This window comes from Pelophylax lessonae (genome assembly GCF_965119305.1).
Source record: "Pelophylax lessonae genome assembly, chromosome: 1".
Lineage (NCBI taxonomy): Eukaryota > Metazoa > Chordata > Amphibia > Anura > Ranidae > Pelophylax > Pelophylax lessonae.
In genome coordinates this window covers 125,624,330-125,647,592 of record NC_138768.1, presented here as the reverse complement: position 1 = coordinate 125,647,592, position 23,263 = coordinate 125,624,330, and the positions used below count along the sequence as shown (strand labels likewise).

At 48.1% G+C, this 23,263-nt stretch overlaps 1 protein-coding gene across 1 annotated transcript in view; it reads right to left on the bottom strand.

Annotated features, from left to right (window-relative positions):
- The window catches only part of AP3B1 (adaptor related protein complex 3 subunit beta 1), a 553,719-nt gene that overhangs the window by 209,088 nt on the left and 321,368 nt on the right, over positions 1 to 23,263 (bottom strand). The window contains exon 19 of the mRNA XM_082265474.1: positions 5,371 to 5,476. Coding sequence (XP_082121600.1) covers positions 5,371 to 5,476 — 106 coding nt within the window. The remainder of the gene's footprint in view (positions 1 to 5,370; positions 5,477 to 23,263) is intronic.

Here is a 23,263-nt window from a genome sequence, read left to right as displayed (position 1 = left end):
ACTCACCACCCACCGACACAGGCACCTGCAACCACCAGTAGAATCTTCACTACACGTGCGGCGATCAGGAAGCTAAATGATCCAACAGTCAACACCAGGGGATAAGAAGGGGGCTCCTACTGCCAAAATAGCCGCCCAGAGGGCTCTGCTGTTATGGCCGCGCTATTTATAATGCAAACCACAAGAAAATGCCCACCAGACTAAACAAACATGGCCACCGTGTATTGGAAAACACAGGCTACAACAAAATGGTGGCCGCACAGTTGATCTTCCGATCGCCAGAGGCAAACCCCCCCAGCCCCCATCGAAAGGCCAGTGACCAGACCACCCAAACAGCCCCAGTGTATGTGAAGGGGGGCAGACTGGGGGACTTGGCGAAATATGGGGGGATGCTTTCGGGAAGGAGAGGAACCCTGGGGTCCGTCCATCCCAAGGAGGGGGCCCACGTCCACCCCAAAACCCTCCAGAGGCAGAGGGGGAGGGGGGAAGCTACTCACCATACAAGGAACAAAGTGGGCACCACTCCAGACAGATCCTCCTTTCCATTGAAATGGGGGGCTGTCGGCCAGGAGGAAAGCTGTGACTTAGGCCCAGGCAAGGTCATATGCGACCTTGCGAGACATTTAATTTGCAGGGCAAGCCCCCGTCCAGTGGGGCTATGTCGCGGCTGACCTAGCGCTGAGATCTGCGTGCGCTCGCTGGCCAGACTGGGGTTAACACTGGATCTAAGCGCTCGCTGGCCAGACTGGGGTGACCACTGGATCTAGATTATCCAGCCCGTCGCCCAGTCCGGCAGTTGATAGTAGATCTCACAGGGAAAATCCAGGAGGGAAAAATTTTCTATCTAAAAAATGTTGCCAGGATCAAAGATCCCAGCAAAGAACTAGGTCCTTACTCTTTACTAGGCAGAAAAAAAAACTGAGTGACTATAGCAGGGAGAGGGGGCATACCCCCTGGGACTGATCATGGGTGTAGCCAGAAGTGTTTCTCTGCCTAGTGTCCTTCTCCTGTAGGGGGCAGTATAACCCAATGGTCAAGAATGACAGGAGCTGTGTCCGTCAATGAACGAAAGAGAAAGTGTGTGGTTTGTTTTTTTTTTAGCTTGGGTACATTTTTGTCTATGGATTGCCAAAAACTAAACAAAAAACATTACTTTGCAAGACAATAACACAATTGTGCTCAAAAGTTTATAAATGTATTACTTTGTTATGCTAAAGTGGAGATTCCGTTTCTCCCCAAAAAAATAAAAGTCAGCAGCTACAAATACTGTAGCTGCTGACTTTTAATAAACGACACTTTCCTGTCCAAGGGTCCAGCGCTGTCCTCCCCTGGGCAGATTCTTCAAAAGGGTTCGGGGCCTTAGTGCCTGTCAGCTCCAAGCTGCGTATGTGTGAGCCGCGCTGAGCTATGTGAATGATCCTCTAATCTTCTGGGACCTGTGATGTGTCCCAGAAGGCTGCAGGCGAAGGCAGAATTTCCAGATGTTGAAGAGGAGGGGGAAGGTGGTAAACAAGTGGAGCTTTCCTTTTGGGTGAGGTTTCACTTTAAGAAAAGAAAAATGTATTGCCAAATCGATAGTGTAGATAAGCGAGAGCTGAAGGGGTTAAGGTCTGTAATCCATAATTTTTAATTTTTTAACTATTTCAAAAAGCAGACAGTGAGCTTTCTTCAGTTTGTTAGTATTCTCATTTTAAAGCCTCATGCACACTTGACGTTTTTTACAGCTGCTGTTTTCGGCATCAGACGTTTTTTTCTGCCAGTAAACTCCCCAGCATATTATCCTTTGTGTCCATGCACATATAGGCTGTTAGCAGTTTTTGGCAGGGGTGTTTTCTGGCTGGAAAAAAACCCAGAACTAGTGGGTTTTGGGAGGAGTTTTTCAGCTGTAAAAACGCTCTCTGATAAAAGCTGAAAAATGCTAAAAAATGCTGAATAATGCCAAAACACGCTGAAAAATTCGGCTATTTGGCGTTTATCAGCTTTTTTGAGCCATAGGCTTTTGTGGGAGTATAGTTTTGATAAAAAAAAAAAAAACGCTAGAGCTGAAAAGCTCCTACAGCTACAGCTTTCTACTGGCGTTTTAAAAACATCCACTGTGCATGAGGCCTTAGCATCCAATCTTAATAAAATGTGCAGGTTTCCAAAGTCAAGCGCTTCTTATTCCAGCTATCATCATTGCAAACTTCAAGATTATTCTCTAGCCAAAGCATTCGGTTAGTTTTGGAAATTGAAGGAAACAACTAGAACCCAAGTCTAAGGAAGTGAAAAAAAAAGAAAAGAAAAAATGACCACACACACACACACAACCACTTGTATACGAAAGCCACATACTCAGACTGTGGTTAGATGTTCAAATATATAAGTCACTTGCAGCTGTGTACCAAATATGTATATAGGGTGTGCTCAAAATCCGAATGGATCAAAAAATTTAAATAATTTACTACTTTTCTTTATTGGATGAATAATTTCGAGCTGCTTTTATCTGGGAAAATAATAAAGTGAAATATTTTTCCTACCGGTGGTCCTACTTCACTTTTGAAGTTGAGCACATAGATTATGCATTCTTTCTAATACAGCAGGTCCGCAACAGCTGTCTTACTTTATTGTACTTCATCGATGTGATATGAAGAGTTTTACTTTTATACAAAGTTGCGTTTTTAGTCTACACCCCTTTGGCTTCATTCACTCAGTTATACTTAAGTGTACATCCATGAGAGAGCAATGTTTGCACGCACAGGGGTGCAGAGGAGTTCTGTGCATCCATGTGCAGGCAGTACAATCAAAACACTGTGGCTACATGGACACAGCTGCAGCTACCTATCTGACATCCATGTGGGTTTGAGAGCCCCCCAAATCACACTGCCCTTGTTTGGGGACCCACATAAAAGTTAAATTGGGAGCAGCAGTTATGCCCATGCAGCTGCGGAGTAGCAATTGACATGAATAGGACAGCCTGCATGGAACACCTGTGCATCCCTGTGCGGGCAAACATGGCCCTCACACAGGTGTATGCTTACGTATATACACATGTGAACAAGGCCTTGGAACACACCGTAACAAAAAAAAAAACACTAAACGTAATTACACTAATTACATCGTTAAGCTATAAATGCTTGGGTTAAAGCCTTCCCAAACATCACTGCTTTATAACAAAACTTTACCTATGTTTTCACAAATTATTTTCCTTCCAGCTCGTTCATGTGCTGACACACATTATAATACAAGAAGCTAATGAGAAGAGTTTAACGGTAAGTAGTAGCTCGTGTTTGCAGTGATGAAAAGCCTATAATAATTTAACCTACAGATTTCATTTGTTCTGAGTGGAAGAAACAATATAAATCACTTTTAAAATCATTAAATCCTGACTTAAATTAATAAAGTCATAATTAGGGCATTATGCTGTGTTTGTTATGGAAGTGGCAAGGCGAGCTGCTTTAATTACTGTCTGTAATAAGAGGAGCAGAGTGCGTACTGCACCCCAATCAGGGCTGTCAGCCACAACTGAGCTTAACTGCAATCTCATCAGCTGAGCTGGTGGCAGGTTACAGTGCAAAGGGTGAGCGTTTCTGCAGAGACCACCGTGAGACAGTGCTTAGGAAGGAGAAATAGACACATAAAGTAGAACAAATTCTTGGCAATTACTGACCATTAGGCCTTTAAGAGCAATAAAGCAACCTTAGCCCTCGTTCAGAGCATACGTGCATAAAAAAGATGGAAAAACTATGCAGATTTCACTTGCAGAGACAAGAGTTTACATAAGTTTTCATGCGCATTGACATCATTTTTCATTCTGACGTCACATCCTGTGCCGCCATACTGTCCTCCATCTGTGCCCACCATCCTGCCCACCTCATCTGTGCCCACCATCCTGCCCACCTCATCTGTGCCCACCATCCTTCCCACCTCATCTGTGCCCACCATTCTGCCCACCTCATCTGTGCCCACCATTCTGCCCACCTCATCTGTGCCCACCATTCTGCCCACCTCATCTGTGCCCACCATTCTGCCCACCTCATCTGTGCCCACCTCATCTGTGCCCACCATTCTGCCCACCTCATCTGTGCCCACCATCTTCCCTCCACCATCTGTGCCCACCGCCATTCAGTCGCCTTCATCTGTTTCACAATTCTTTTCTCATCTGTGCCCACCATACTGTAATCCTCATCTGTGCTCACCATTCTGTTCCCCACTAGTCTGTCATACTTGTCTGTGCTCGCTATTCTGTCCCCATAGTAAATGTTAACTATGCTTCAGTTATGAACACAGTGTGTGATCAGTACTGATCACTTACTGTGTTTATTCAGCTCCACTAGCCCAATTCCCCATTCTCCATCCTGAAAAATCCCTGTGTGCCCACAGTAGCTGCTGGCAAAAAGGACAGGAGGGGAAGCCAGCAGCACTGGGGGGAAGGGGGGGGTGCTGGCTGCAACACAAGGGGCTGGGCAGCAGGAAGAATCAGATGGTGAGAATAAGAGGGGGCGATCGGTACGGCAGGGGAAGAGGGGGCAATTAAAAGAACCAATCTTCTGTGTATCTTGGCTGCAGCAACTGCAAGCCAGCGGAAGGAAGAGGAGGATAAGCTGGCTATCTTCCTGCTGTCCCTCCCCCCCCCCCAATATGCAGCTCTGCTTTCCGGACACTGGGACAGAAGGCACAGCTCTGCTCTCCTTTCCACTGCATGTCACATGGTGTGCAGAGCAGTGCTGTGTTTCCTTTAGTCTAGGTGCGTAGCTATGCAGAAAACTGCAGACATGCTGCATATTGTCGCACCACTCTTCACTGCACATTACACCTGCATTGCATTTTGGTGTGAACCAGGCATACAGGAAACAATTGTTTTCTTTGTGTCTAATGCAAAACATGGTCTCTGCATATGGTGTGAACAAACTCTAATGGTTTCCTATGCTTTCAAAGGATGCTAAAAGAGTAATGTGTGCATGAGGTGAAAAATAGGTGAAAAAAAAGCTTGGCACTTCTGAAAAAAAAAAAAACTAAAGTAGAACTATGGTCAGACAATCTTTCTAAATCGAGTCGCACATGACTCCACCAATAACTGAAATATCATTTTAAAATCCTGTTTACATGCATTAACATCTGGACCAATTAAAAAAAAAAATGTTTTCTATAAAAATGCATCAATGTTGTCCACAGTGACCAATAAATTTCAGATTTACACACACTCCAGTGGTCACAGAAAGGAAATGGATGGATGTTTTCATTAGAAAGCAGAAAAGTCAGCTCCCAACAGGTGCAGTACTACACACTAAACACAGTGCCCTGCTGCATTCACAAGAATACTGACCAAACATCTGCCTGCATTATACACATAGGTAGGCCAAAATTAGGTACAAAACGGAGTTAAACCATTACCTTTTATCCTCTTTTGAGCTCTTCTCATCTTTGGATTCATCCTCTTCCTCACTTGAAGAACTGCTTTCTTGATCATCACTTTCGTCTTCACTGTCAGACTCATTATCTAACACAAAGACAGGATGACTTAGTATATAGTACACATACCTAACACAGGCTGGTCAAAGTTAACCTGACTGACTACAACTTATACTAGGATAAGCCATAAAACAAAACTTACTAAAATCACAAACTAGTATAGATTCCTCCATTCATGCTATACCGTGTGGAAGGAGGAATATTCCCTGCTGGCTACTGTATTCTAACAGCCCACATCCGGGGCTGTCAGAATGCCCAAACATTTGGCTGGATTTAGTCACTGCTCAGATGCCAGTTCTCCGACTGGTTTCTTTTACAAAAGTCAAAATATCAACTTTGTTAACTCTGGCGGTGCAAACCGATTCAGCAGGAATCGGTTGAAAATGGAGCCATCTATGGTACTCTACAATCAGAAATATCTTAAAAAAATTGATAAACCGTGTGCAGTATTCCACAGTGCTCTGAATTGTGACCGATACAAATAAAGTGTTACAGTGTTTGTATTACACATTGATACCTGTTCAGGGCATGCCTGTTACATATTTTGTGCATGTATGTATGTGTGCTAAATGAGTTGAATAAGGCCCATTCAACAAGGCAGAGAAATTATATAAAAACAAACCAGCAAACTCCTTTAGCTACTCTACAGCATTGAAAGGCAAAACTGGCAACAATGGGTTTATAAACAGAGCAAATAACATGGTCTTTTCACGGCTTTTTTGAACACGCATGTACATTATCTCACAAGAGTGAGTACACCCCTCACATCTTCGTAAATATTTTATTATATCTTTTCACGTGACAACACTGAAGAAATGACACTTTGCGACAATGTAAAGTAGTGAGTGTACAGCTTGTATAACAGTGTAAATTTGCTGTCCCCTCAAAGTAACTCAACACACAGCCATTAATGTCTAAACCGCTGGCGACAAAAGTGAGTAAACCTCTAAGTGAAAATGTCCAAATTGGGCCAAAAATGTCGATATTTTGTGTGGCCACCATTATTTTCCAGCATTGCCTTACCCTCTTGGGCATGGAGTTCACCAGAGCTTCACAGGTTGCCACTGGAGTCGTCCTCCACTCCTCTATGATGACATCACGGAGCTGGTGGATGTTAGAGACCTTGCGCTCCTCTGCCTTCTGTTTGAGGATGCCCCACATGCTCAATAGGGTTTAGTTCTAGAGACATGCTTGGCCTCAGTTACCCTCAGCTTCTTTAGCAAAGCAGTGGTCATCTTGCGATGCTTTTGGGATCGTTATGTTGGATTACTGCCCTGCGACCCAATCTCCGAAGGGTGGGGATCATGCTCTGCTTCACTATGTCATAGTACATGTTAGCATTCACGGTTCCCTCAATGAACTGTAGCTCCCCAGTGCCGGCAGCACTCATGCAGCCCCAGACCATGACACTCCCACCACCATGCTTAACTGTAGGCAAGACACACTTGTCTTTATAATCCTCACCTGGTTGACAACACACACGCTTGACACCATCTAAACCAAATAAGTTTATCTTGGTCTCATCAGACCACAGGACATGCTTCACGGTTTGCTGGCTTTCTTGTGCATCATCTTTAGAAGAGGATTCCTTCTGGGACAACAGCTATACAGACCAATTTGATGCAGTGTGCAGCGTATGGTCTGAGCAATGACAGGCTGACCCCCCAACCCCTACAACCTCTGCAGCAATGCTGGCAGCACTCGTACGTCTATTTCCCAAAGACAACCTCTGGATATGACGCTGAGCAGGTCTTGGCCACCCTGCTGCAGCTCAGTTTCAGGGTCTTGGCAGTTTTCTTATAGCTTACGCCATATTTATGTAGAGCAACAATTCTTTTTTTAGATCTTCAGAGAGTTCTTTGCCATGAGGTGCCATGTTGAACTTCCAGTGACCAGTAAGAGAGAGCGATGACACCAAATGTACACACCTGCCCCCATTCACACCAGAGACCTTTTAACACTAACGAGCCACATGGCACCAGGGAGGGAAAATGGCTTTTCACTTAGGGGTGTACTCGCTTTTGTTGCCAGCCGTTTAGACATTAACGGCTGTGTGTTGAGTTATTTTGAAGGGACAGCAAATGTACACTGTTTTACAAGCTGTACACTCACTACTTTACATTGTAGCAAAGTGTAATTTCTTCAGTGTTGTCATCTGAAAATATATAATAAAATATTTACAAAAATGTGAGGGGTGTACTCACTGTAGTGAGATACTGTAAATCTATTGAGGCAAAAAATACTTTTGGGACCATTTTCAAATGTGTGCAAAATAAAAGCAAAAATCTGAGTTCATTGATAGCTACAGCACCGGCTAAGTCTTGATAATTGAGCTATAACTCCACTTGCAGGAGTAGGATAATGGTTACAAAACAAGAGCTTGTCCTGGGGGATGGCCCCTGCTAGTGGTCAAACCTTCTCTGTGCTTTATTACACAAGCAGAAAAGAGAAAATGTTCCAAAACATGGGCAGCGGCCTACAGACTAGAGTGGTGGGCGCTGTGTCCCTTACCATACTTTAGAGAAAATTATTTTTACAGTGAGTCAGTCTTGACAAATGGGATGACCAAAAGCATACCCACAGAGGGGTGTGATGCAAATGCGAATAAAAATAAAAAAAATAAAATCCAGGCAAGACCAAAGACATTACCTTCAAGCAAAAATGGGATTTTTGACTTAAAATCCATTTCTCTAATGTTCATTGATGGACACAGCTCCTGAACTTCTTGACCATAGGGTTATACTGCCCCCTACAGGAGTAGGACACTAGGCAGAAAAAAAAAAAAAACTGACCACCCCTTTGGGCAGTCCCAGGGGGTATAAGCCCCTCTCTGCTGAAGTTACTCAGTTTTGTTACAAGTAGTGTCAGAAGAATTACAACTCCACAGAGGGGTGGGTGCGGTGCCCATCAATGAACATCAGAGAAACAGATTTTTACGCTAAGTCAAAAATCCCATTTTCGATTTCGTTCATTGACTGACGGCTCCGGATCTTCTTGACCATTGGGATGTCCCAAAGCAGTGTCAAACATGAGGGGTGGGAACAGCAAGAGAAAATTCCCAAGGCTAGACCGTAGCCAACCAGGTAACAGGAGCTCAACCAAAAAACACCTGGAACCCACCTGAAAACATTAACACCCCCAAAGAGGGAACTGGTCCTTTAAACAGCAGCCTGCAAAACCTTGCGGCCAAAAGAAGCATCCGCAGAAGCCAACAAATCCACTTTATATAATTTTTTGAAAGTGTGTACCAACGACCAGGTGGCCGCCTTGCAAACCTGTGTCACTGACACCTGATGATGGAAGGCCCAGGAAGCACTGAGCGCCCGAGTACGCCTTGACAGGGAAAGCAGGAACCTGACCCTTGATTGAATAGGCCTGAGTCACCGTCTGTCTGATCTATCTGGAAATGGTCGCAGAAGAAACTGACAGTCCTTTTCGAGCCCCACCTGTAGGCACAAATAGTGAGTGACTTCCTAGCTGGCAGGTATGCCGAACTGCCCGAACAACATCCAGGACATGCAACACCACTTCCCTAGGATGTTTTGGCTTGGGACACAGGGAAGGCAACACAATGTCCTCATTCAAATGGAAATCAGAGACAACTTTCGGAAGTAACGACGGACAGGGACGAAGAACCACCTTATCTTTGTGGACCAGCAAGGGGAGCATCAAGATAACGCCTTCAATCTCAACACCCTGCGTGCAGAGGGGATTGCCACCAAAACAGGCACCTGCTGGTACAGCGTAAGCAGGGGAATCTCCCAAATACTGTCTAAAGGAAGCTTCTGGAGGACTGAAAGCACCAAGTTGAGATCCCAAGGCAGTAACAGAGACCGCACTGGAGGAGTCAAATATCAAACCCCCCCTGAATAAAGGTGCACACCAGGGAGTGCGTGGCCAAGAGTCTTTGAAAGAAGACTGCCAAAGCCAACACCTTGCCCCTGATGGTAATCAAAGCCAATTTCTGCTCAACCCCTCGATGAAGAAAGGCCAAGACCTGAGCCCCTGAGAAAGAGAGAGGGTGAACCCAAGTGACTCATATCACGAATTGTACGCTTTCCACATACAATGGTAGATTTTCCTAGAGGTAGACTTCCTAGCTTTCAACAGTGTTGGAATCACTGACCTAAACAAACCTCCATCCATCAGCACCTGGCTTTCAACAGCCAAGCCGGCAAAGCAAGCGACTGTAAAGCAGGATGGAAGATTGGCCCTTGGGACAGCAGATTCTCCAAAGGACGTCGGCGACCAGCTGCACCATGTCAGCGAACCAAAAGCGGGGAGGCCAATGCAGAGCCACTAGAATGGCCGGAATCCCTTCTGCTTCGATCCTGCGCAAGAGTCTTGGCAGAAGCTTGAGAGGAGGGAAGGCGTAAATTAGACGATACTGGCCCCATGGGGCCACCAGCGCGCCTGTTGTTTCCACCAGATGATCCCGTGACCTTGCCACAAACCTCTGCACCTTTCTGTTGAGCAGAGACAACAGATCCACCTAGGGGGACTCCACCGAAGACTACTAATGATACACTTCGAAGTGAAGGGACCACTCCCCTTGGTCCAACACCTGCCTACTGAGAGAATCCGCCTGCCAGTTTTGCACCCCTTAAATGTGTACAGCAGAGGAGGGCGGGAACGAAGCGTTCTACACACCGTAAAATGGTGGCTACCTCCAGAGCTGCCAAAACACTTCTTGTGCCCCACTGGTGATTGACATAAGCCACGGCCATGGTGTTGTCGGATTGAATTTGCACTGGACACCCCTGAAGACGATCCGTCCAGTAATCCATGCACAGCCTGACATTTATCGGTAGTCTGGACTCGTAGACTTCAGAAGCCAGCTTTACTCCCCCAGAGTCCGTATAGTGATTTCCACGTTGTCCACCAGAGCAATAGGGGACTCTGCTTGCAAGAGGAGGTCGTCCAAGTAGCCCAGTACTGCAATCCCCCGCTGACGTAACAATGCCAGAACCGGGGCCAACACTTTTGTGAAGACCCGAGGAGCAGAGGGGAGACCAAAGGGTAACACCACAAACTGAAAATGCTCCTCTCCCTTGGCAAAGCGGAGAAAGCGCTGGTGACAAGACACATATTGGAATGTGTAAGTAAGCATCCTTGATGTAAATAGAGGCAAGGAAATTCCCCTAATTCAGGGATGTGCATGGATCACTGGACGGATCGTCTTCAGGGGTGTCCAGTGCAAATTCAATCAATCAGACAACACTATGGCTGTGGCTTATGTCAATCACCAGGGGGGCACAAGAAGTGTTTTGGCAGCTCTGGAGGTAGCCACCATTCTACGGTGTGCAAATGGACTCCATTATGAACTTCTGTACCAGCACAAAGCAGTTCAGTGCCTCGGAGGTCCAGAATTGGACACATCTTCCCCTCTTTTCTTGGGACCGTGAACAGGTTAGAAAAAAACCCCTGAAAGCGTTCCGAGGTCGGAACGGAGACAATCACCCCCTGAAGTAACAGGTCTTGCACCGCCCCAAAGAGAGCCTGTAATCAGGCCGGGGACAGACGCACGTTGGAAGGAAAGAATCTTTCCGGAGGGTAAGAACGAAACTCGATCTTGTAGCTGGACCGAATCACTTTGTGGACCCACTTGTCTTGCACTAGGAAAATCTATGGGTCTGGGAACCAACGAAGACGTCCCCCCACCCCAGGCACGGATGAGGGCCCACCTTCATGCTAAAGGATTCTTGTTCGTGGGTCTGGGGAATCCCGCTCTCAACTTGCCATACCAAGGCCTTAGCGCGTAGCCTTAGCCTTCTAGTGTTCACGGACTCTGTGTTCAGGACTCCCCGTCCTGTAGAGATTAAGTAATTTTAGCTTCCGCATTCCACGCTGGCCAAACGCAGAAGAACCACAGAGGAATACCAGCCCTTTATCCCGCTGACGTTGGAGCGATCCAGTCCTCCAGAATGCAGCAGGAGGAGACAGACCGCTTATTCCCAGAGATGCCTATCAATTCTTACTCTTTTGGAAGTGGTTTTTTTTTGCAATAAATGCATTCCTTTTAATACTTCACCTAGTGGCGCCTCCCCCCCTTCTCTTCTCTCTTGTATATACACAGAGCATGTGCACACTCTGAGGATGGCAGCCTGAATTACAGTGCAACCAACTTCCTGCACGGACAGAAGACTCATTTTCCCAGCCCCTTCCTTAACAGTCCAAGTGACTCTTAAACATTGGAATCTTGGAGCGCCACACTCCCAACAATACTTTTGCCACTTTTTACTAGCCTGCTGCCCAAAAGCCACCTCCGCTCAGGACACAAAGGACCGCGGTCAGTGCATCAATGGATGGTTGGGGCCGCGGAGGGCCCCGTGGCCTCTGGGAGAGGTTCAGGTGAGGAAACATGCTCCAAATACTCTTTGAGGAATAAGTGGACCCCCACAAAATGTGCTAAAAACACTGCTAAGGGATACCCCCACCGTCCTGGTAACACCACCCAGTCACCAGCAACAGAGCACCCCACAATCCTACAGCAGAGAGACAAAGACCCTCACCAGACACCAGCAGCACCAGGATGCAGTGTGCTTCAAGTGCGGCGGTCAGAAGGAAAGAGACCCAGGAGTCCGCACGCAAAATGGCCGCCAGAATCCACATACATGGCCGCTGTATATACATAATACAGGCCACAACAAAATGGCAGCCCCAAGCGGCTCGATAAGGCTCCCAGGAACCCAGAGGGATCCCTGGGGTCTAAGGCAAGGCACAGAAAGGACCCCCCACCCCCATTACTCCCAGCCCCAGAAGGTGGGCCAGACATCCACAGGGACCACCAGGCACAGAGGAGGGGGTGCCTAATGGAAAGGGGGGGAACCTGGAGGTCTGACCATCTCAGGGAGGGGCCCACATCCACCCAAAAACCCTCCAGGGGGAGAGGGGGACAGCTACTCACCATACCAGGAACCAGGTGGGACCCGCTCCAGACAGAACCTCCTCGCTATAGAAATGGGGGTGGGGGCTGTTGGCCAGGAGGAACACTGTGACCCGGGTAGAGACCTGGTCGTATGCAACCTCGCGAGGCGTTTAACTCGCAGGCCAGCCCCCGTCTAGTGGGGCTATGTCGCGGCCGACCTAGAGCGAAGCTGAGTCTACACACGTTCGCTGGCTAGACTGGGGTGACCACTGGATCTAGATTATTCAGCCCATCGCCAAGTCCGGCAGATGATTGTAAATCTCGCATGAAGAAAAAAAAAAACAGGGAGGAAAAAAAATTCTCCAAAAAGGAAAAAATTGCCAGGGCCAGAGATTCCCAGCAAGGAACTAGGTCCTGTCTCCTGACTAGGCAGAAAAAAAGCTGAGTACCTATAGCAGAGAGGGGGCGTATACCTCCTGGGACTGATAGGTGGAGTCAGTCTTTTTTTCTGCCTACTTTTTACTCCTGTAGGGGGCATTATAACCCAATGATCAAGACGATCAGGAGCTGTGTCCTTCAATGAACAAAAGAGAAAAGGCTCTAATCTGAACCTTCTTTTGCAAGGACATTTAGTGCCTTAAAATCAAGACTAGGACTAAGACCCAACCAAAGGGAGGAGGTAGAGCTGGAATTTATATCACTGGTGGGTAAAGTGGCAAAACTGGGATCAGTCATCATATTGGGGGACTTCAATTATCCCGACATTGACTGGGAAGAGGGGACTACACACTCACAGAAGGCCCGTCTATTGATGGAAACCTTACAGGACAACTACATGTCACAGTTGGTGGATTCTCCTACTAGAGAAAATGCAGTCCTGGATCTATTGATTACTAATGACCCAAACCTAATCTCAGAGGGAGGAGTCCAGGACTACCTGGGCTCTAGCAATCACAGGATGATCACATTTAGCGTAAATAACAATATAACAAGGCAAGTGGGGAACATAAGAACCCTAAACTTCAGAAGGGCAAACTTTCCAAAATTGTGCTCATTGATGGAAAGGGTAAACTGGGACCAAACCCTGGGATCACTGACCACGGAGGAAAAATGGGAATGCTTTAGGAACATATTAAACAAATGCATCTTGCAGTGCATTCCTATGGGAAATAAATTTAGAAGAGACAAGGCCAAACCTGGCTGGCTAAACCGTAATGTTAAAAAAACTTATTAGGGGAAAAAAACGGAATTTTTGTAAAATCTTACCTGTAAAATTCCTTTCTCTGAGTCCTCCGACAGTCGCCGCCTCTTCATATTCGTCACATATGGGGTATTAGACTTTGCTCCGAAGGAGTAGCTAGGCAACAGAATATGTTAACAATAAAGCTTTAACATATCCCACCCTCAAGGGGTGGTCCCCTCAGTCAATACCCTCCTACTTCCTGCAACCATATCTCAGTTTTAGTGGAATAGCAGTAGAGTATACATTCAAACCCCAAAAGAGGGGCGGGGGCGGCGACTGTCGGAGGACTCAGAGAAAGGAATTTTACAGGTAAGATTTTACAAAAATTCCGTTTTCTCTTACGTCCTCCGACAGTCGCCGCCTCTTCATATTCGTCACATATGGGGACGTCCCAAAGCAGTGCAAACATGAGGGGTGGGAAACGCATCCGCGCCGAAAGGCAACGCAGTCTCCACATCAAAGAAAGGAACCTTACCAAAGGAAGGAAACCAGCTGGGCAACAGCAAAAATAAGTGCTCAACAGGAGCAACAACCCAGGAAAAGACAAAAAACCAGGGGATACAAAACTTATCCCAACAGCCAGGAGTCCCCAACAAGGGACCCTAGGGAACAGCCGCACTAAGAACCTTGCGGCCAAAGGAAGCATCCGCCGATGCCTGAACATCTACTTTGTAGAATTTTGTGAAAGTGTGTACGGTCGACCAAGTCGCCGCCTTACACACCTGGGCTACAGAAGCCCCATGACGACAGGCCCAAGACGTACTCAGAGATCTAGTAGAGTGCGCCTTCACAGGCACAGGGGGAACCTTCCCCTGCAAGGCATAGGCCTGTTCAATGGTCTGCCTGATCCATTTGGCAATGGTAGAGGCGGAAGCCGCCATGCCCTTCCGAGGACCCTCTGGAAGAACAAACAAGGAGTCCGTCTTTCGAAAAGACTCAGTCGATTTAAGGTAAACCCTAGTCGCCCGAACAACATCCAGAGAATGCAATCTCACCTCCTTTGGATGTTTAGGCTTCGTGCACAACGAAGGCAAAACAATATCCTCGTTAAGATGGAATTCCGAAACTCGTTTCGGCAGAAAAGAAGGATTAGGTCGCAAGACCACCTTATCCAAATGAACAACCAGGTACGGAGACTTGCAGGACAAAGCCGCCAGTTCCGACACTCTGCGAGCCGAAGTGATCGCCACCAAAAAGGCGACCTTTTTGGACAACATAGACAACGAGATCTCCCTGATCTGTTCAAAAGGAGCACGTTGTAACACAGACAGGACTAGATTCAAGTCCCAAGGGGGCAAGGGATCCCTCCTAGGAGGAACCAGATGCCGCACACCCTGAATAAAAGTGCCAACCAAGGAGTTGGAAGCCACGGGACGTTGAAACAGAACGGCCAGCGCAGACACCTGACCCTTTATCGTAGCCAGCGCCAAACGCTGATCGACACCTGTCTGAAGGAAAGACAGCACACGGGAAACCGAGTACGTGCGGGGTGAAAACCCCCTGGACTCACACCAGGCAAAATAGGCCTTCCAAGTACGGTAATAAACCTTTCCCGAGGAAGACTTCCTCGCGTTGATCAAGGTATGAACAACCTCTGGAGAGAGACCCTTCTCCTTCAGGACCTCGGTCTCAACAGCCAGGCCGTCAAAGCCAGCGACTGTAAAGCAGGATGGTAAATCGGTCCTTGAGACAGTAGATCGTCCCGAAGAGGCAGACGCCAGGGGGCGTCGACCGCCAGATTCACGAGGTCTGCGTACCAGGACCGGCGAGGCCAGTCCGGTGCCACAAGAATCACCGTGCTGCGTTCCGAGTGTAACCTGCGAAGGAACCGGGACAGCAACTGAATCGGTGGAAACGCGTACATCAGCCTGTACTGATGCCACGGGGCCACTAACGCGTCCGACGCGTCTGCCCGAGGGTCGCGCGTCCTTGCCACGAACCTCTTCACCTTGTAGTTGAGGCGAGACGCGAACAGGTCCACATCTGGAAGACCCCACTTCGCGCACAACATCTGGAAGACAGCCGGGTGGAGAGACCATTCCCCCTGATCCAGGGTCTGGCGACTCAGATAGTCCGCCTGCCAGTTCTCCACTCCCGGAATGTGGACCGCCGTTATCGCCGGGACATGAGTCTCGGCCCAAGACAGAATGTCGGCCACTTCTCGAGCCGCTCGGGCACTCCTGGTGCCCCCTTGGTGGTTGATGTAGGCCACCGCCGTGGCATTGTCCGTCTGCACCCGAACCGGGCAGCCCTGCAGCCGATCCGTCCAGCGATGAAGACAGAGCCTTATCGCACGCAATTCCAGAATGTTGATCGGGAGGGAAGACTCCCCCTCCGACCAGGTCCCCTGGGCGGACAGAACGCCCAGAACACCACCCCAGCCCGACAGGCTGGCATCCGTGGTGATTATCGTCCACGAGATCGGACGAAACGACTTGCCCCCGGACACCAACGGGGACTGGAGCCACCACAGAAGGTTTTCCCTGGTGCGATGACTCAACGAGATCTGAAGATCCAGAGATTGAGGTCGCCCGTCCCACTTGGACAAGGTCTCCGCCTGGAGACCCCGCGTGTGAAACTGCGCGAAAGGAATCGCCTCGAAAGCCGAGACCATCAATCCCAGACATCTCATACACGTCCGCAGAGACGAGTTCGGAACGTCCCTGAGGGACCTGACTTCCTCCTGAAGAGTCCTGAGTTTGTCTTCCGGCAGGAAGACCTTCGCCTGCACCGAGTCCAGTATCATTCCCAGATAGGGAAGACGAACCGACGGACTCAGTGTCGACTTTGGAACATTTATCGTCCAACCGAACTCCTGCAGAGTTTGCATCGTGACAGACAGGTCCTTCTCCAGACCCTGACTGGTCGCAGACCGAATCAGAATGTCGTCCAGATACCCCAGGACAGAAATGCCCTGGGCTCTCAATAATGCCAGAACCGGTGCAAGCACCTTGGTGAAGACCCGCGGAGCCGAGGCGAGCCCAAAGGGCAACGCCACGAACTGGTAGTGATCCTCCGCAATGGCAAATCGAAGGTATCTCTGATGACCCTCGAATATGGGGATGTGAAGATACGCATCCTTCAAATCGATGGAGGCCATGAATTCCCCCGGAACCAGGGCAGCCACCACCGAGCGCAGGGATTCCATGCGGAACTTGCGAACCCGCACAGAGCGGTTCAGAGCTTTCAAGTCCAGAATTGGACGAACCTTGCCCTCCTTTCTGGGCACGGTGAACAGATTGGAATAAAACCCCCGAAATCTGTCCCGATGAGGCACCGGAACCACCACTCCCTGAGCCCTCAGGTCCCGCACCGCCAGGTGCAGATCCCGCAGGCGCTCTGGAGACAGTTGTAGATTTGAGGGAAAAAATCTGCTCTCTGGCCGAGAGAGAAACTCGATCTTGTAACCAGATCGAACGATTTCCAGAACCCATCTGTCCCGCACACGGGCCAACCAGGGCTGAAGAAAACCGAGCAAGCGTCCCCCCACCCCAAAACTGGGTGAGGGCGCCCCTTCAGGCCGAACTGTTATGGGCCGCAGGTCCGGATTGGCCGGACTTCTGTTTCCCAGACCAGGGTTTCTTCTGAGAGCCCTGGCCCTTGAACGGTTTGCCCTTGTAGTGCGGCCGAAAGGCACGAAAGGACCCCTGAGGGGGCCGAAAATGAGCATGCTTCTTCCCAGAAGCCCCCTTAGCCTTGGGGAAATGGGGCAAGAGAGTGCTCTTACCCCCGGTAATCCCCTTAATCAACACATCCAGGGACTCCCCAAAAAGGCGAGACCCATCATAAGGCAGATTGGCTAAGGTTTTACGTGAAGATTGGTCCACCGACCAACATTTCAACCAAACCAGGCGGCGAGACAACACCGCCACGCTGTGCACACGCGCGGCCAACGGAATCAGGTCCAGGTCCGCATCACACAGATACATGACACCCTGGTGGATCTGATCCACCATATCCAGGGTCGCCGCCGAGGCCGAATCGGCCACTAGGACGCGCCTAAGCATCTGCGTCCAACTTGCGATCGCCTGGGCCGCCATGAGAGAAGCAAACAGAGCCTTAAGCATAGAACCCGTAACAGAATAAGTATGACGGGCAAGAGACTCCAGTCTCCTATCCGTGGCATCACGGAAAACAGGGGATCCCTCTGCAGGGATCGCAGTGGCTTTGTTCAAAACCGCAATAGCATGATCCACTGGCGGAGGCACACACCACCGTTCATCAGTGGCAGGCGAGAAAGGATAACGCAGCTTAAATTTACTTGGTACCGCAAAAGGCTTGCGCAAATCGCGCCATTGGTCCTTAACAGCGCGCTGAAAATCAGCATTGCAGGGAAAAACCTGCGGCGTCCTGCGTTTTCTCTGCGTCCCATAAGCCGCCAAGGCAGCTGGGGGACACACCTCGTCCTGCAAACGTAGCGTCTGCTTAATGGAAGCAATCAGCTCATCCATGATTGCAAGCTCTTCAGGCGAGCCAGGGGGAGAATTATCAACCCCCTCAACTTCAGCCTCTACCTCAGACCCCACTAGATCAAGAGAGGAGCGGGACCCCGATAGGGGGGTCCCCGCCAGAACAGCCCCATCACCTTCACCCTCAGAATCAGAGGACAGAGCAACTCTGGGCCGTTTAGTAGATTGAGCAGCCACCAGCATTTGCACCTGTGCAGCAAGGCCAGCCACAATAGTGGCCAAATCCCCCCCTGGGGGGGAAACAGCGGTCCCCTGGCTTTCCACCAATACTGTGGGAAACTTGCCCTCCTGAGAATCCATTGCCCCTGTATGCCAGACAACCAAGGGTTAACTGCCCCCTTACAGCAAGCGCGGCAAGCGCAGCCCACCGCACCACACTCAGGCACAATGAGACCCCCACAGGGAATATACAGACTGAATACAGGCAATGGAACACAGGAATAGAAGGATAAAACCTGAGGAGACTCCGCTGCTGCTGCTGCCTCGATCGGTGCTTCCAGGAGAGAGGAAGTGATGCTGCCAGGGCGCTCTATGTAAGCCTATGGAGGCTACAAGAAAATGGCCGCCGTGCATGTAAACCATGCGGCCGGAGCGGGCGCCGGTAAAATGGCGCCGTTTGGCGCCGAAATCGCCGCTCCACAGTGCATAAAATCACACACAATATTATCCCATAATATGGATACATGTTAGATCGCCGCAGCGATCGCTGTATATGCCCCAACATGCCATTAAAAACATGCCCCACAGCACACAGCTCCTCACACTGCCCAGCCTGACATACTCAGTGTCATACAGCTCCCCCCCCCCTTGCAGCCCACAGCATGCAGCCGAGATATAGGGAGACAAGCAGTGTGATTAAAGGCAGGTTACACAGTCCCAGACTGAGACCCCCCCCAGACAGACAGGTCCCCACATAGATACACTTACCTCACATGGCGTGGGGAACCCGCACAGGCGAACAAGCCGCTGCACATGAGGCAGGGAGAGTCGCAATTCAAGACGCACACAATGGCGGTTCAGAAACCGCACAGCGTCCGGTGAGGTAGCCACCTCACCAATCATCCCTGCACCGAACAGGGATGGGTCGTTCACCGTGCCAGGAGCGTTACCTGGCTGAACGCTCGATGGCAGACTGGGAAGCCACTGACCCACGACCTGCGACCAGGGGGATCAGCCCGAGACCCAGTCCGCATGATCCTCTTCGTCCGAAGAACTAACTAATGCTGACAAAAATAACAGCTAAGTAAAGGTAGAGAGAAAACTCAAACAAAATATCAAAAAGAAGAAAGAGTCTGGGACAAAAAGTCCCAGCACAGAGAGAGCCAGCCACTCCTGACAAGCTAGACATTAAAACTGAGATATGGTTGCAGGAAGTAGGAGGGTATTGACTGAGGGGACCACCCCTTGAGGGTGGGATATGTTAAAGCTTTATTGTTAACATATTCTGTTGCCTAGCTACTCCTTCGGAGCAAAGTCTAATACCCCATATGTGACGAATATGAAGAGGCGGCGACTGTCGGAGGACGTAAGAGAAAAATGGCTTTCAAGAAATATTAATCAGAGGGCACAGTATCGGCTTTCGAGCAATACAAGGAGGCAAATAAGAAAAGTAAATACGAAATCAAAATGGCTAAAATCAACTTTGAGAGACAAATAGCGGAGGATAGTAAAAAGAACCAAAAGAAATTCTTTAAATACAGGTCCTTCTCAAAAAATTAGCATATTGTGATAAAGTTCATTATTTTCTGTAATGTACTGATAAACATTAAACTTTCATATATTTTAGATTCATTACACACAACTGAAGTAGTGCAAGCCTTTTATTGTTTTAATATTGATGATTTTGGCATACGGCTCATGAAAAACCAAAATTCCTATCTCAAAAAATTAGCATATCATGAAAAGGTTCTCTAAACGAGCTATTAACCTAATCATCTGAATCATCTAATTAACTCTAAACACCTGCAAAAGATTCCTGAGGCTTTTAAAAACTCCCAGCCTGGTTCATTACTCAAAACCGCAATCATGGGTAAGACTGCCGACCTGACTGCTGTCCAGAAGGCCATCATTGACACCCTCAAGCAAGAGGGTAAGACACAGAAAGAAATTTCTGAATAGGCTGATCCCAGAGTGATGCATCAAGGCACCTCAGTGGGAAGTCTGTGGGAAGGAAAAAGTGTGGCAGAAAACGCTGCACAACGAGAAGAGGTGACCGGACCCTGAGGAAGATTGTGGAGAAGGACCGATTACAGACCTTGGGGGACCTGCGGAAGCAGTGGACTGAGTCTGGAGTAGAAACATCTAGAGCCACCATGTACAGGCGTGTGCAGGAAATGGGCTGCAGGTGCCGCATTCCCCAGGTCAAGCCACTTTTGAACCAGAAACAGCGGCAGAAGCGCCTGACCTGGGCTACAGAGAAGCAGCACTGGACTGTTGCTCAGTGGTCCAAAGTACTTTTTTCGGATGAAAGCAAATTTTGCATGTCATTCGGAAATCAAGGTACCAGAGTCTGGAGGAAGACTGGGGAGAGGGAAATGCCAAAATGCCTGAAGTCCAGTGTCAAGTACCCACAGTCAGTGATGGTCTAGGGTGCCATGTCAGCTGCTGGTGTTGGTCCACTGTGTTTTATCAAGGGCAGGGTCAATGCAGCTAGCTATCAGGAGATTTTGGAGCACTTCATGCTTCCATCTGCTGAAAAGCTTTATGGAGATGAAGATTTCATTTTTCAGCACGACCTGGCACCTGCTCATAGTGCCAAAACCACTGGTAAATGGTTTACTGACCATGGTATTACTGTGCTCAATTGGCCTGCCAACTCTCCTGACCTGAACCCCATAGAGAATCTGTGGGATGTTGTGAAGAGAAAGTTGAGAGACGCAAGACCCAACACTCTGGATGAGCTCAAGGCTGCTATCGAAGCATCCAGGGCCTCCATAACACCTCAGCAGTGCCACACACAGGCTGATTGCCTCCATGCCACGCCGCATTGAAGCAGTCATTTCTGCAAAAGGATTCCCGACCAAGTATTGAGTGCATAACTGAACATAATTATTTGAAGGTTGACTTTTTTTGTATTAAAAACACTTTTTTTATTGGTTGGATGAAATATGCTAATTTTTTGACATAGGAATTTTGGTTTTTCATGAGCTGTATGCCAAAATCATCAATATTAAAACAATAAAAGGCTTGCACTACTTCAGTTGTGTGTAATGAATCTAAAATATATGAAAGTCTAATGTTTATCAGTACATTACAGAAAATAATGAACTTTATCACAATATGCTAATTTTTTGAGAAGGACCTGTATATCAACAGTAAAAAAGCTAGGGCAGAGCATATTGCACACATAATTAACGAAGATGGGGGGATGGTTACAGAGGACACTGAAAAGGCAACCGTGCTGAACGCCTTTTTCTCGTCAGTCTTTACTCAGGAAAATGAGTCAGTAGTATTACACAGGACTTGCCGATATGACTAACAGAGGGTGAAATCAGGGAAAGGCTGGATAAAATTAACACAAACAAATCACCAGGCCCGGATGGCGTACATCCGAGAGTACTCAAAGAAATCAGTAAGGTTATATCTAGACCACTGTTCCTGATCTTTGCCGACAGTATTATGACAGGAAATGTACCAGGGGATTGGAGGAAAGCTAACGTGATACCGATATTCAAAAAAGGGCAGAGGCATGTCCCGGGTAAATATAGGCCTGTCAGTCTGACATCAATAGTATGTAAACTTCTGGAGGGGATGATGAGGGACTATATCGTAGAGTTTGCTAAAGACAACATCATCAGCACGGGTTTACAAATGGGCGTTCTTGTCAAACCAATCTCTTAACATTCTACGAGGAGGTGAGCTGTGAGCTAGATAGGGGCAGACCAGTGGATGTGGTGTACCTGGATTTCGCCAAGGCATTTGATACAGTTCCCCACAAGCGCTTAAGTTATAAAATAAGGTCTGCAGGTATCGACCGCAGGGTTTGCTCTTGGATATGGAATTGGCTAAAAGGGCGTGTCCAAAGGGTGGTAATAAATAGACTGGTCTGAGGTGGTAAGCGGGGTCCCCCAAGGCTCAGTCCTGGGACCAACCTTGTTCAATTTATTCATAAACAGCATTGAGGACGGGATCAGTAGTTCTATATCAGTTTTTGCAGATGACACAAAATTGGGCAGGGCAATAACTGCACAGCATGAAGCAGATATCCTACAGAATGACCTGGACAAAATAACGGAGTGGGCTACGACATGGCAAATGAGGTTTAATGTGGAGAAGTGCAAGGTTTTGCACTTGGGGACTAAAAACATAAAACATAAAAGCACAATACACGTTAGGGGGGGGAACCCTTGGGGGAATCAAAAATGGAGAAAGATCTGGGAGTCTTGGTAGATGATAGACTAGGCAATAGCATGCAATGTCAAGCGGCAGCTGCCAAAGCCAGCAGAATATTAGCATGCATAAAGAAAGGGATGTATTCCAGAGATAAGACTATAATCCTTCCTTTTTATAAAACACTGGTCCAACCATATCTGGAGTATTCTGTCCAGTTCTGGTCGCCAGTCCTCAGGAGGGATGTGTTGGAGCTGGAGAGGATCCAGAGAAGGGCGACTAAACGAATTAGGGGATTGGAGGACCTTAATTATGAAGAGCGTCTGCAATCGCTTGATTTATTCTCCCTGGAGAAGAGACGCCTGAGAGGGGACATGATAGCAATTTATAAATATCTCAAGGGTGATCTCGGCATAGAAAAAAAGCTATTCAGTCATAGGGAATGCACAAGGACTCGAGGGCAAACATTGCGATAAGAGGAGAAGCGTTTTAATCTCAGGCAACGTGGGGGGTTCTTTACTGTTAAAGCTACAAGATTGTGGAATTCTCTACCACAAGAGGTGGTTTCTGCGGGAAGTATGGTGGCTTTCAAAAGACTCTTAGACGTACATCTCAAGGATCAGAACATTCAGGGGTATGTGAAATGATTACGGCCACACACACCTACACAGGTTGAACTGGATGGACTATTGTCTTTATTCAACCTCACCTACTATGTAACCATGTAAGGAAGGAACTGGAGCAGACCCCAGAGGGCTAGAAAAAAATAATTTCTTCTTGGAAAAGAGGGGGTTTGGCCACAAAGCAGGGGCCATCCCTAGACTGAGCTGTAACCCTTTCCAAAAAAATCAGTCTATTTGTTAAAGCCCAACTGAACATTCAGTTTAACCTCTTCTGGACCGCCCC